Source organism: Pelodiscus sinensis, chromosome 3 (genome assembly GCF_052426305.1).
Source record: "Pelodiscus sinensis isolate ZL-2025 chromosome 3, ASM5242630v1, whole genome shotgun sequence".
NCBI classification, from domain to species: domain Eukaryota; kingdom Metazoa; phylum Chordata; order Testudines; family Trionychidae; genus Pelodiscus; species Pelodiscus sinensis.
The window spans coordinates 77,919,018-77,934,539 of NC_143054.1; the positions used below are offsets into that span (position 1 = coordinate 77,919,018).

General features: G+C 46.8%; 1 protein-coding gene across 2 annotated transcripts in view; it reads left to right on the forward strand.

Annotated features, from left to right (window-relative positions):
• The window catches only part of CRYBG1 (crystallin beta-gamma domain containing 1), a 150,640-nt gene that overhangs the window by 87,730 nt on the left and 47,388 nt on the right, over positions 1-15,522 (forward strand). For both annotated transcript variants that reach the window (XM_075923953.2, XM_075923954.2), the window contains one exon: positions 5,376-6,883. In XM_075923953.2, coding sequence (XP_075780068.2) covers positions 5,376-6,883 — 1,508 coding nt within the window. The remainder of the gene's footprint in view (positions 1-5,375; positions 6,884-15,522) is intronic.

Here is a 15,522-nt window from a genome sequence, read left to right on the forward strand (position 1 = left end):
CATCCTTATCCCCAACCTCGCCAGCAAACTCCTTTGTCCAAGACTGATTGGCTGTGTCTACATTGGCACCCTTTTCCGGAAAAGGGATGCTAATGAGACACTTCGGAATTGCAAATGCCACGGGGGATTTAAATATCCCCCGCGGCATTTGCTTGAACATGGCTGCCGCTTTTTTCTGGCTCGGAATTTAAGAGGAATAAGGGATCTTCTGGAAAAGGCTTTATTTTCCGAAAGATCCCATCTAGACTGGCGCTTTTCTCTGGCAAAACCCCGAGCCGGAAAAAAGCGGCAGCCATGTTCATGCAAATGTCACTGGTGATATTTAAATCCCCCGCGGCATTTGCAATTCCGAAGTGTCTCATTAGCATCTCTTTTCCGGAAAAGGGTGCCAATGTAGACACAGCCATTAAGTCCTGAAGGTGCCAGACAAGGGAGGCTCAACCTATACTAGAAGTTTTACCTGGCATTCCTCGGGTCCTTAATTCATTTTTGTTTTTTGGGGAAAAAAATAAAATGAAAATGTCCATGCTCATTTAAATCATTGCTGTGGGATGGGGTTGGGCATGAAGGATTCAGTATATAGGCTGCCCTAGGGCAAAGAACTACCCAGTCTTCTCTCACTGCAGTAGCTTGGGGCCAGGTGAGAAGCCCATGGCCATAGCTTCAATGGGCACAGTCAGGAGAGGGGAGCGTGTCCCCCAGCTGGGACAGGTCTGGATTTGTATGCCCTTTATGCTCCCCAATCAGAGTGAGGAAAGCAGCAAACCATGCACTTTCCCCTCCCTCTGACAAAGGGGAACAGTCACCGGTGTTCCTATACAAATCAGGGGAGGGGTTTCAGCCTCTTGCCCTCCTTAACAAGCACCTGGAGCATGGGAGGCTGAGGGCTAGGGCTGTCCCAGATGGAGGGGCATGCCCCCAGCAAGCCCCTTTCACCTGCCTGGTGATTATCTCTTTTCCGTATGGTTTTATGAGAAGCAGTCCCATTCCAGGCACATCCCATTTTCCTAGCACAACCAATCACTCACCTTGCTTTAAATTATGATAAAAGGAAGCTATGTTCCAAATTTGGAGGCATTCTTAAACAGACAAACTCTCTCAAATATACAGCAGATTGGATCTGATAGTTATGTTCAGTGAGGCTAAATCAATAACTAAGGTCACTAAGTAATGAAGAAAAGCTCTATGTAAGAGCTAGGTATTGTTTAGGGATATAAGTGACTAGTTGAGTAGGTAACTGCTTGTCGAGTAGTCAAGTGACTACTCAAATAGTCGATACCCCCTCTCCCCCCCCCCCCCCCCCCGCTGCCTCTGTATCAGTGGCAGCAAGGGCGGTAGAGGGGAAGCAGGAGCTGGTCCTGGGGAGAACTGTCTTAAATGACAGTTCCACCCAGCACCATGTCTGCGGTTTGGGGGCAGGGGTAGAGGGATACCACCCCCGGGACTGCTGCAGCTCTGCACTTTAAATGTGGCAAGAATCTGGCAGGCTCTTACAACATTTAAAGTGCAGAACCACAGGGGGAGTCCCCCATATCAACTTATTAAATAGTCATTGGACTTTCCATTGACTACTCAATTAGTTAATTAACCCATACTTAACATCCTTAGCATTGTTTATATCAGAAGCTACTCAAATAATCACTGCCATTCTTTTGGTCTGTGAAGTGAGGACTATACATCTCAAAAATTCTCATTGGCAGATGTGTACAGCAACTACTAGAGACATGATCATAGAACTCTTTAAATGACAATTGCAAATTGAGGGTCCAGATCTATAAAAGTATCAGATACTTTGGTCCACATCCCCAAAGGTATTTATGTAATTGTAGGGGCAAAGTTAAAATTTACTTGGAGTGTTTCTTATGAAGAGCTTTCTATAAATTGTGGATTGGTTGCTGTACAGTATATTTGACATAAGCATGGACTCAGGGCCAGCCCACAACATTTTGGTATCTGAGGCAGGAAGCTCAAATGATGCCCCCTCACTGCACCAGCAGCAGACAATTTTCTATACTCTGGGTCCTAGTGGCAGCCTCCCCCCCCAGTCTGGCACCTGAGGCAGCTGCCTCAGTTTACCTCATGGTAAGGCCAGCCCTGCATGGATTTTATTTTTCATATGTGGGTGGTTGTACTTTATGGTTGCAAGATTTTGTTTGCTTGAATCACATCATTTTAAGAAAGAGGTTTTCACTTGTGCACACAGGGAATACCTATAGCCCTAATGACGTGGGACTGCAATCCTGAAAACATGTATGTACTGACCTAACTTTATTCTTGAGTTGTCTTGATGAGGGTTTTATTATTTAGTCTGTTACCAGGATTTCTTCCTATTTTTATGCTTTATTGAAACCACTCTTTGGTCTCAAATTTAATTTACCCTCTGGGTGCTGACTCACATCCCCCAATAACACATATTCTCCTTGTAGAGACTGTGGTAATAGAACTATATTCATTAATGCACATTCAGTTATTCTCTTTTGGCTTTACGTTCTTGCTAGTTAGCCCTGCATTTCTTCACTGCTCAAATTTCTGTTCCTGCAATTAAAAGGCGTTGAAACAAGATTTTAACTAAAACATGTTTTAGTAACAGGCTAATATCTACATTTTGAGATGCTAGACCCGTTGAAAGTCAAGTAGTTTGAATCCATCTCTTCACGGGTGCGGATCCCTTCTATATTGTTCATTGAACAAAGCTACGGGGCAGGACGCTACTGCCCTGCTATTCCGCACGCTAACAAGTTGGAATCTGTACATGATCTTTCCACCTAGCAGAATAGCTGATAGTCACCCAACCATTAGGATAATTAGCCAAGCACGATGCTGCTTAATGTATCCACTTACACCACTCCCCACCCCCACTAATCCCGGGCATTTGCTTTGTACAAAACCGCTTTGAGGATTTTAAGCCCGGGTTTATCACCAAAGCCGCGTCGTAGGGCTGTGCCTGGAGGGGATAGCGTGCCTTCCTGCACTGAAGTCAGTGCTTTTTTTCCTCCGACGCATCAAAGTGTGTCGGTTTTGCTCGGGGCGGCTTTTGGCCCTGGATCGCTGGGACTCAGCCCTACTACGGCAGCTGTTCAAGTTGTTCAGACATGAGCTGGTAGCTCCAGCTCCCCTGCCGCTGTGAGCAGGCCGGCGTTGGCTCCTTGCGTTCCCAGTGTCCCGGGCTGCTCCCTCCAGAGCCGCGCACTCCTGGGCTTTAACCCCCCCGGCCGCCTCCATGGTGTCCTGCAGTGCTGCGCCTCAGGGCGTCCCTTCCCCGCGCCCCGCCCGAAGGCTCCTTTGCCCCCGCTCGCCAGGCACGCCCCCGCCGCATTGCCCCGCGCCCGGCCGGGCCCCGATCTGCGCAGCGAGTCCAGGGCGTGGCCGCAGGGGGCGGAGCGGCTGGAGGCGGGCGGCAGAGTCAGACACCTGGCGCCTCTGCTGCGGAGAGTAGCGGCGCGCGGTTTTCCCGGCGGCTGCGCTCCCACGCGGGGCACCGGCTGGGTGGCTGCCTAAGGAAGGGAGCGTGGGGGCCGCCTAGCTCTCGTGGTGAGTAGCCTGCAGGGGCCCGGCGCGGGAGAGTGGGTGGGGGTGCTGAGGGGGCTCTCTCTTGGCTTCCCCTGCCCTGAGTAGTAGCAGCAGCAGCAGGAAGGAGGCGGGAGCATAGCTGAGGGATGAGTGTGCGAGGCTGTGCGCACCCACCTGGCTGCCGCAGCTGGGATGCCTGTGCAGTGCACTCGGGGCTGAAGTCCGCATGGGGCGCAGACTGGTCACGCCAGGCGTTTCCTGCATGGAAATCCTCGCGTTCCCCCTTCTGGCCAGTGGTCGCACATAGGTATGGAAAGGGAGCGGGCAACTTGCTGAGCCTTTGGAGGCATAGGGGCTCAGCTGCCCTCACTGCTGCCTTCCACAGCTTTGCTGTTCAGCATCCAGTTGCGTACCGCTCCCATGGCTTCACCGTTGTGTTACTGGCACCAGTAAACTCTGATGCTGCTTTCCCCCTAAGGGTTGGGAGGGAGAAATAACAGGAGCCGTGTGCTTCAGGTGTTTCCCATAGGGACAGTGAATCACAGCGCTTGTCATATCACTTTGTGGGGCCAGGGAGCAACCTTTTTTCCCCCACGTAAAACCAACAAGGAGCCGGTGGCACTTCAAAGAAAAAAATATATTAAGATCTTGAGGCATTTCCCACTCTGTCGGTATACTTAAGCTGTTCAGATTTAGATTTTTTTGTATAACTTTGACAGCTGCTATTGTTTAAGATTTTTCATTTGTATTGATTTAAATTGTAACAGTTGCACAGAATTGAGTTAAGCGTTTATTTTTATAATATTGTTTACAATTTTGCAAACATATGGGTCGTCAATTATTTAATGGAGGTAGATCCCATGATTTAAAAAGTTAAAACTTTATAATTTGTAAAACATAGATTGTAAAATATATAAGGTACATAGAAACGTAAACTCTTAATTTCACAAGCAGCATTTTCTTTCTTGGCTTATCTGTACATTTTTATTATTATCAATGGAAATATTTGGCAGCTTCTGTGTATATGGTGAAATATATGCTTACCAGTATTTACTGATTAAAATCTAATCCTTCTAGTCCTAGTATTAAAGAAAATATTAGTCCCTTTAAAAATAAAATGGTATAGTTTACTCTGAAAAGATATAGATGATGTAAACATTGTGAAAGAGTCTTTATTTTGCTCTGATTTTTCAGCAAACAATAGTGACTTGTAAAGCACTAATCACTTTAGGAAGGAAATATTGAAAATGTTTCTGTGCTCTAAAGATTTTGTAGTGCATTATACCTGCTTTTTTAAAAAAAAAGTGTTCAAGTTACTGACAAAGATATTTAAAATATAATCTATTTCTCTGGATAACTTCATGATTTCCTGATGGACAGGTTAATTTGAAGTTGTAGGGTAAAATTTCACTCATAAGATGAAATTCTGTCTTCAGTATGCTAATATGCATAGAACCCAGTGATGTGGCACCATTTTACTAGATGACTGATTTTTGTTCATAGTGCAACACAGCTAATAAAGTAAACTACCTTTCCAAAATAGCTATGGGAATTTTATCCTCTCATTTAAAAATCTATGGCCCCATCTTCATGCTGATGAAAAAAACTGAAAGCATGTTTACAAACGTTTGAAGATTTGAGACTTGTATTATCAATAATACAAAAGCAAGATGTATGTAAGTAGAAAACAATGACATGACGACAAAAGTAAAGCATTTCTTTTCTAAGAAGGCCTACTGTTTAATAAATTGTTTAGAGTCCTTTTGTCACCCTTGGGCCCACAAATGCTTATTGATATGTTTGCCGAAGAAATAACTTATACATTATCCAACCTTTTTTCCCCCCCCCTCCCTGATTTTGTTTAGTCCAGAACACAGTCTCCAGAGTCTTCCAAAGAAGAGAGCAAAAAGAAACCAGTTTTGGGAAAGCTTGGAAATTTGTTTAGTACAGGGAGGAGAAAAAATGCCAAAAACTCAGTAGACCCTTCTACAAGTCCAAATATCAAAAGTGGGATATCAGCTTCACCTCATAAGGATACAGCTTCACTTAAATCAATAGAGAATGAAGACCTAAAGAAAGAAGAATGTAGAGCTTCACAAGTGCAGGAGGCAAGAAGTTGGAATGCTCTTGCAGAAACACAAGAATATTATGAGGAAATAACATCTTTGAGTGAGGATATTATTAAAGCATGGAGCAGCAAGGAAGCCTTTTCTGATATTGAGAGGTCACCTGATTGGAACAGTAGCAATGAAGAAATAAACACATTATCTGAAAGTGACCTTACAGTGGAGACATTGGAACTAAAAAAAGAGCCTGTTGTAGACATTACTAATTCCACAACACCAGATTTCATCAAAAGTTTGAATAATTTATCTAGTGAAGACTTAGAAAAAAACATATTAAATCATAAGCAACTAGTTAATTTGCAAGGATCTGCACAGCCTGAGTGTGCGGTATCAAAGGAATTACCACACTGTTTGAAATCCAAATCAGCTGAGCATGTACATCCTGCTAGAATTCTAACATTGGATATCTATCTTAGTAAAACAGAAGAAATACCTTCTGATGAATCTGTGAGTTTATCAGAAGAAGTTTGTGGTGACACAGATACAATGGATAAAAAATCTGGTAGGAGATCTGGAAGGAGGAGGAAATCTCAATCCTCAAGTGAGACACTAAATGGAGAGAGAAATCAGACTGAGAATACTGCAAAAGAAGATTGTGATTTTGCTGGTGATGTTCCTTCTGAAGTGGCTTCAGAAAAGATAATCAACTCAGAAAGAAAAGTTAAATCTCCTCCACAGACTCCTGAACGGAATTCTTCTTCGAGTAACCAGGACTTAAAAAATGGATCTAACCACAGGGGGCTGCCTAAAACTGAATCTGAGAGAGGCAAACAGCAACTCCCAACTTCAGCCCCTTCCAGGAGAAGATCACTTAAAAAGAATCAGTCTGATGCAGTCCCTGTTTCTCCCACTGGCTTGAAGAATCCAGTAAAAGATTCTTTACCGAAAAAGCAGTTAATACAACCTGTGGCATCAGCAGAAGGTGGTAACCCAGCAACTAAAAGTACTTCAGTGGAAAGGGGAGCTGTAGCTGTACCTTCTGGTGAAAGGAAAACAGAGACCTCCACGGTTTCCTCTATCAATGACAAAGAGAATACCACTTTACTTTCTGAAAGTAAAACTGAATTCAAGACAGCAAAACATGTCAATAGCTCTGAAGGAACAAATTACTTGCATACTGAAGGGATTCACAATGGAGAACTAAGCAGATCCACAGAAAATGAAGCAAGTTCTGATGTAGACAGCACAAAGCTAAGAAATTTATGTTTGGATGTTTCAAGATCTACAGTTACAACAAAAATTAACCTGTAAGTAATTTTATACTTTGCTCATTGTAACTTTTACCTTGACAAAATATAAACTTTAATTTGACACTTTTTAAATACCTAGATTGTTCTCAGTTAAATGACACTGGGAATTTGAAAATCATGCTTTTGTCAAATTTTGAATGTACCATGGTAAGTAATACTTAATTCCTGTAATTGAAAAGCATTACTAAAATGGCTTTTTTTTCCCAGTTTTTTCTTTGTGCTTTTGACAGCACTTTGTCTTGTAGTCCATGACTGAGTGCTACTGTATAGCCATTCATGTTCTTCTTTGCTGGAAAGACCCTTATAAACATCAGCTGGAGAGGTGAAAAGCTAATACTTTGTACTGTCAAAAATGGAATTTTTAAGTGTAAATATTAAGTAAATGTCAGATTGACACAGTTTCCCATATTATATTATTGAGGTGATAGTTACTCTTGTATCAGAGCAATAGGAAAAAAACCTGCAGTTAGATGGATGCTTAATTTGAATTCAAGGTGTTGAAAGTAGGTCTTCTACAATGCTTAATGTCAGAATTTGACCCTGATATTGAAAAGTTTGGCAACAAAACACTTTTTCTTGGTTATTGTTGATTGAAACTTGGCGATGGGTATGAGTGGGCTTTCTAATCAATAAATATTCAGGTTTGATGAATGAAGAACCTAAGCTATCTCACCTAAGGCCTGATTTATTTTTTTTTAATGCTTGGTAAACCTGCCACTCCTACTTACTTTAGTAGAAGTTGAGGTTTTATGCTTATAAGCACATGGGATCTTTTTTAGGGGGAAAAGGCAATACACTGCACCCATTGCAAATACAGCATAGAAATCCACATAAACACATCCTGAAGCTGGTGTTATAGTGACCAGTCTTATTGCTGCGTGTGCCAGACTGGTGGCCAATTAGGCAAGTACGAGGAAGGAGCTGGGTTCCGTTGGCCCTGGTCCAGTGCTTCGAAGTTGTCTTCACCGGGCAAACCCAAAGCTCCATGGTTACAACACCCCACTTTTATAAGTCCCAACTTTAGCCTGTTGGTTTTGCAGTATCATCCTGGAGTCATCTAATTGTTAATTGGTGTTTTGCCTCAAGGCTGCTTCCACTGTTAATGTTCCATCAGTACTTGGATGAATATCCTGGGAATGACTGCAGCTGGTTTATCTCATTCACAGGTGTAAGCCTTTACTTTAGGGTCACCAATTCTGTCCCTTTTGGGCCATCCTGAATTTGAGCAAAGCCTGCATTCATATCTACTTGTTAACCATTCTGCTGGTGTCTTCTGTCTCTTGTTTTAACACATTTCTCACATACACAAAGGACAATTCATTTCAGAGAAAGCAGTTTCTCTTACAAAGGAACAGGCAGGATTTCTTAAAGACTTATGAAGTTGAAAAACAATTTATTCTATAAACAATTTCTTACTGATTTATAATACCTAATACAAAATACATTTTAATACCTATCAGCTGTTATAAAACACAGCTCATGAAACAAAATCTATATAACTACATAAAACAAAGCTGTACAATAAAGATTATGTAACTACTCCTATGTGTCAGGCCTACAAAAGGTTAACCTCTCTCTCTGTCCCTAGCCCACTAAATCCACACGTTACTAAATATGGCTGTTAAAAATCCAGGAGACTTTGCTTATTACATTAGAAACCTTTTTAAAGGGGTGACTGTAAGGCCCAAGTGACCTGAGTCTACCAGTAATGAGGTTAGAACTAATCAAAATCAAGACATAAGACAGGGGTGGCCAACCCGTTCCAGATGAAGAGCCACAATAGCAGTGGAGATGGCATGAAGAGCAGGGGCAAAGTTGTTGAGTGCAAAACAAAACAAAAAACTCTCTGCTGCGCTGGGGGAAAATGGGTGCTGGTACATCTGTCCCAGAGCACAGCTTTTTTGTTAACAATATGTTTCGTTAGTCTATAAAGTGCTACCAGACCATTAGTCTGTTACAGGAAAAAAAACAACAAACTCGGCTACCCCCTGGAACTTTTCCTCAGGTCTTCGCAGTCCTGTCCCCCCGCCCAACAACTTGCCCCAGCTCTTCACGGTGTCTCCACTGCTATTGTGGCTCTCTCCAAAAAAAAAAAAAAAGCACTGGGAAGGGGTGAGAGGTGCAAGCTCTGGGAGGGAATTTGGGTGCAGGAGGAAGTAGAGAAGAGGATGCTGGCTCAAGGAGGGGGCTCCAAGCTGGGGAGTGTTGGGGTCAGGTGGAGGGTTGGGGTGCTTAGCAAGCCGCAGGCTTGTGGCTATGAAGGTGCAGGAGTTTGGGCTGGGGTGTATGAGGGGCTCATGGCACAGGGAGGCTGGGAGTTTGATGGGCTCAGGACACAGATTTGCAGTGTGTGGATGGTACAGGAGTGTTGTGGCAGAAGACTGGGGATGTGATTGGGGTGCAGGTGTTTGGGGATAAGAGAGGCTCAGGACAGGGGGTTCCAGTGTATGATAGGCTCAGGTTTGGGGTCTGGAGAGGGTGCAGGAGTGTTATTATGCTGCAGCCAGATGGGGGCTTGGCCCCAATTGGGGGCTTGTTGGTCAGGCTTCATTTTTAAATAAAATATTATGTCCAACACAAAATGTTTCAGCGTTGTATTTATGAGAGGGGTGGGGTCCCTGTTTTGAGTCAGGGGTCCCTGACCCACAGAAAAGTCAGTCAGAGCTACGTAAGTGAGATGCAAAAAAACAACCTCTCCAAAACCCCCCAAGCCTCACTAATGTGGCCCCAACTGTGCAAGTGGGGGCAGGATTCTCGTGGGGGGGGGGGGTCTGCCCAGGAGGAGGGGACAGAGACAGTTGGGGCCAGTACCTGGGGATCCCAGGTCTCAGGAAGCGCGCTGGCTGCTCTTCCCTCCCCTCCCCTCCCCTCCCCCAGGCACTCTCCCTGATCTAACCCAATCCCCCTCCCATTCCCCAGAGCCAGATACACACAGCCCTAACCCAATTCCCCCCAGAGCCAGGCACCAGCCTCCCCCCTCAGCCCCCCACTCTAACCTAATTCTCAGGTCCCAGAGGCGGAGCCGCTGCTACAGCCATGCACGTCTCCCTCCAGGCACTGGGGTGCGTGCGCTGAGCAGCTGGCCTTGGGATGTGCTGACTGGGACGCTGTGCGCACTCCTCCCCCCCCCCCCCCCCGCCCAAAGTCAATCTCTCTCCCTTCCACTCTCCTCCCCCCCCCCCCCCCCCCAGCCTAATTCTCGGGTCCTGGAGCCGCCGCTGCCGCTACAGCCACATGTCTCCTTCCAGGTGCTGGGACATGTGTGCTGAGCGGCCAGCGTGCCCTGAGCACCTCTGTACCCACCCAATCCCTCTCTCCCTCCCCTACTAACTTTATGCCCAGGTCCGCCAACGCACCCGGAGCCTCTTTTGCTGCCTGTGCTCAGCTGCCTGCTGCTGGCACGTGCAGGCTGGGAAGCTGTGTACGATCCGGCCTGCATATGCAGGATATGACATAGTGTGCTGGGGGTGGTGAGCAGAACGGTGCGGGCCGTGAGCACGCATGCGGCCCCCAGTGGGCCGGCTGTGAGAGCGGCTGACCTGAGCAGTTCTGGGTACCATCCCAGTTCCGTCAGGAGCTGCAATTTTTTTGAGACTTGCGAGCCACGGGTTGGCCACCCCTGGCATAAGATATGAAACTTGGAACAATGTTTGTATTCTTTAATGTGAGTCTTGACCTCAGTTTTGAAAGGTGATGTTCAAACATTGGTTTGTAGCTGCTTGCATTTGTGCCCATTTGCTAAATTAGCTTGGTCTGTTATCACCGCATTTTTTGTTTTGCTTGTGTCAGCCTCTGATGTTCTGGTACTGGTGCAATTTGTGAAGCTTGTCATTTTTGCCATATTTTGCTTATGTGCAGGGCTCGACAAATTATACAATCTACTCGCCTGTGGCAAGTACAGGCAGTCCCCGGGTTACGTACAAGATAGGGACTGTAGGTTTGTTCTTAAGTTGAATCTGTATGTAAGTCGGAACTGGCATCAGCTGCTGCTGAAACTGATCAGTTTCAACAGCCGCTGAATCTGGACACCAGTTCCACTTACATACAGATTCAAGGTAAGAACACCAGGCGTCCCCAAGTCAGCTGCTGCTGAAACTGATCAGCAGCTGATTCCAGGAAGCCCAGGGCAGAGCAACTCTGCCTTGGGCTTCCTGTAGTCAGCCGCTGGTCAGTATCAGCAGCGGCTGACTTTGGGACGCCTGGGGCAGAGCAGCTGGGATGCTGCTGGGTTGGTCCAGTATCGCCTAGGAGCGGTGCTGCGGGACCAACCGGCAGTGCCCCACCTGCTCTACCACAGGCCCCCAGCTTTGCTCCACGTCTCCCTGGTCTGCTGGGGGGGCACTAGCTGCGTTCCCCCCTCTCCCCCTCCAGCAGACCAGGGAGACGTGGAGCAAAGCTGCAGAGGACCCTAGCCGAACCGTGGCGCTTCCAGATCAGCGCCGCGGTCCAGCCCGGGTCCTCCGCGGCTTTGCTCAGCGTCTCCCTGGTCTGCATACCAGGAAGACGCTGAGCAAAGCCACGGAGGACCCTGGCGGACCCGCGCCTTCCAGATCAGCTGAAAGCGCTGCGGGTCCGGCCCGGGTCCTCCGCCGCTCTGCTCAGCACCGGGGGCCGGACCCGCGGCCACTTCCAGATCAGCTGGAAGCGGCGCGGGTCCTGCCGGGTGCTCCGCCGCTTTGTTCAGCGTCTCCCTGGCAGACCAGGGAGACGCTGAACAGAGCGGTGAAGCACCCGGCAGGACCCGCGCCGCTTCCAGCTGATCTGGAAGCGGCCGCGGGTCCGGCCCCCGGTGCTCCGCTGCTTTGCTCCCGTCTCCCTGGTCTGCTGGCTCTGCCAGCAGACCAGGGAGACGGGGAGCAGCTTTTCTCGCCCCGGAGAAGGCGGGCGGCGGGACCAGGCGTCCCGCTGCTCTAGTTCTCCGGGGCGAGAAATCCCCGTTCTTAACTGCGGATCCGACATAAGTCGGATCCGCTTAACTCGGGGACTGCCTGTAGATTGTAACCCGGACAGCGCAACTGGCGAGCGGGGCTTGCCGCGGTTCGGCGAGTCCTGCTTATGCGAGTCACCTTCCCTATATGGCTACATTGGAGGAGGTGTTGGCTTGCTTCTTTAGAGTGGCTGCATGGTAGCAGACAAGTGTGTCAACTTTAAAGGGGAATCCACTGGTATCTATCTTGGGGTTTCTCTACAATTAAAACACCGTAGCAGCAGAGCTGCTATAGCACTTTGAGGCTGTCCACACCAATGGGAGGACCTCTTCTGTCAGTGGGCCGTCTGCTTTCCCAAGAGGCGGTAACTAGCTTGACAGAATTCTCCCATCAGCCTAGGGTTGTCTACACTGGAGGTTAGGTCAGTTTAGCTGCTGTGTGGGTTTTTCACACCCTTGAGCAATATAATTATGACAACTTAATTTCCTAGTATAGCCCAAGCCTTATACCTGCTCACACTTGGCAAACAATTTGCCAGCTCAATAAATTACATTCTGAGTTGCATTGCTTAGTGTGTTATATGAATTAGGCAGATTGAATGAGTTCAGAAAGCAAGTTTGCATGGTAGAGTAGATTAAAATCTATCTTCCGCTATTCCCCACATGAAACTGTATTTCAAGTCTACTAACAATGAGCAAAATGTCCTTTTTTGTTTTTTTTGCTTTTTACATAAGACGTTTATCCAATTTTAGTAAAACTTATACTGGTGCCTCATGCATAAAGATGTCATTTCTCAAAGTTCATTGCATTTCTCTGTTGGGAAATGGTTCCTCAAAAGTTCATATGTAGTGTGCACACAGAGACCTCTTCTTCAATAGTTTCTTTTCATTCTTTGAAAAAAGTGGTTTTAACCTGTTGCTGTGCACATTGTTTCTTTTAATGAGTGCTAACTCAGATTAGGGATTTAAGCGACTTGTCAAAGAGTTGACCATTGGATAAGCATAAGCCCCTCGGACAGTCGAGTAGTGACTTGACTAGTCACTTCCATCCTCTCTCCCTTCTCTCCCCCCGCCCCTGCTTGCTGCCTCTATCAGACAGAAGCAGCAAGGGCGGGAGCAGGAGCCTGTGCTGGGGGGAGCTACCGTAAAAGCCAGTTTCTCCCAGCACCATCTCTGCTGAGGCACAGGAGGCAGAGGCACAGAGGAAAAACAGCATGAGTGGGGACTGAAGCAGTCCCTGCTGATACCGGTTCCCACTGTAGCTCTTCAGCCTTTGAAATGTAGCAAGAGCCTCACGAAGCTCTTACCACATTTCAAAAGTGGAAGCACCACAGGGTGAGTGGGTCTGCTTCAGTCCCCACTCATGCTGTTTCCCCACTGTGCCCCTGCCTCTCCTGCCCCCCACAGCATCGGGGGGGGGGGGGAACAGGAGCTGGTGCTGGGGGGGGGGGGGAGCTGTCTTAAAAGTCAGTTCTCCCCAGCACTGTCTTTGGGTTGCCATCTTTCTCTGCCCCTGCTGCCTTTATCAGAGGGAGTGAGAGGGGGGGGCAAAGATAGGGGAAGCTTCTGCCAAGCAGCCCCTGTCCACAGGGGTCCCTGTGGGGAGCTGGGCCTCCCATGGATAGGGGCTGCTGCTGCCAAGCAACCTCTGTTTGCAGCAGCTGGGGCTGTCCGCCGTGAACAGGGGCTGCTGGACTCGGCACGAGCTGGGATCGAGTAATCCCTGCTCGTGCTGGTCCGGGACACTGCACCTCTGCATTTTAATGTAGTAAGAGATTGGTGTCTCTTAACTGCTTTAAAAATGCAGAGCTGTAGCATAGGTGGCTCCAGGAGATACCCCCGCTGTGGATCTGCAGATTGGTCCTATTGACTAGATAACCACAATTTAACATCCTTAACTCATATGTGCTCATAATAATTTAAATGTCAAAATAGAGTGCTCATCAAAGCATGTAAGAGAGGAAAAGAAGGATCTTATTAAGAAAACTACACTAGAAGTGCCTGAAGTGTGGGGTGGACTATTGGCCAGGCGAGGGAGACATGGAAGATAGATACCTTTAAATTAGTCTTCCTACAGTTCCAAGGGGTAAGGTGTATCTATATTGCAAGTGGACACCCATGCCAGGGAGCTTGAGCTGTGGGTTTTTTCATTGCTGTTCTCAAGTCTGATCTTATACGATCCTGTGAGATAGGAGCGGTCTAGAATTCGGGCTGCGTCCTGAGCCCACAAGTCTACACTGCAATTAGGCATATCCACAGACCGAGGCAGCCAGCATGGGACAGCATCAGGTTTTTAATTGCAATGTAGACCTGTCTTAAGTACCTTTAGAATCTTGCCTATGAAGCTGTTTTCTTCCTTGTTCCGTTACCTTCCTGGAAATATACGGGGAGTTGTTTTCTGTTTCTTTTTTTTTTTTTTTTTTTTAAACTTTGCAAGGTTTGTCTATTTTAGGAATTAATGTTGGTATAACTACATCCATACCCCTGAGTGACATAGTCACACTGATCTAATCCCCAGTGTACATGCTGTATATCTATGGAACTGCTTCTACCATTTAAATTGCTGTGACCTCTCAGTGGTGGACTTCCTACGCTGGCGGAAGAAGCTCTCCTGTCAACATAGGTGGCATTTGTGCCAAGTGCTACAGCTGTGCCACTGGAGTGCTGTAAGCATAAACCAGCTCCAAGTGGTTTCAGTTGTTGCTGAAATACAACCTGACTAGGGGTCAGTTAGAATTGTCCTTAAGTTCTAATATTTTATTTTTTCTGCTGGTCTAATGTTCAACTAGGATGATCTGAGGAATGGAAATCTTTATGAAGGGAGACTCAAAGAGCCCAAGCAAAAGAAAGCTGAGTGGAAATACAAATACATCAGAGGGATGAAGTTCTTCATTGCCAGGGTGGACACAGGAATTAATAGATGTAAACTGGTTATCATATTAGATGAAGGTTTCTAACCATCAGAGTGAAGTTCTGAAGAGCCTTCCAAAGGAAGCAGCGGGGGGGCAAAAACCTTACTGGCTTCAAGACCTGAGCTTGATAAATAGTATGATGAGACTCCGCTAGTATTAAATATCTCCACTGGCCAGTAATGGGTCACTAGATGAAAAGGGCTCAGTTACTACAGTGAGCCCTTTTCTAGGGGTCCAGCTGGTGGATCTTGACCACATATTCAGGATCCAACTCATTGCCATATTTTGGGTAAGGAAGGAATTTTTTCTTTGGTCAGATTAGCAGGGACCCTGTGGGGTATTTGCCTTCCTCTGCAGCATTGACATGGATGACTTGCAGGTTTAAACTTGAAGTCTTTAAATAAGAGATCTCAAACTCACAGACCATCTGCAGCTTGAGCAGTTGCATAGTCTGGTCTAGGAGTATCCTCACTCTCCCATGGTACCTTGTCCCCGGAGGGAGCAACGTCAGGGACTACTGGAGCGGGAGGTTGGCACCAACATTCGGTCCCTGTGAACTCCCTGCCTGGATTGCCTTCTCTCCTACCCTCCTCCGTTTTGCCAGTTTCATACATTCAAAATGGGAAGTCACTCTGTAGGGAGGAGTACGGCAGAAGGGGATTTAGGGATCATAGTGAACCACAAACTAAATATGAGTCAACTATGTGACACTGTTGCAAAAAAAAAGCAAAACCTGAATCTGGGATGTACTAACAGGAGCATTGTGAGCAAGACACGAGAGGTCATTCTTCTGCTCC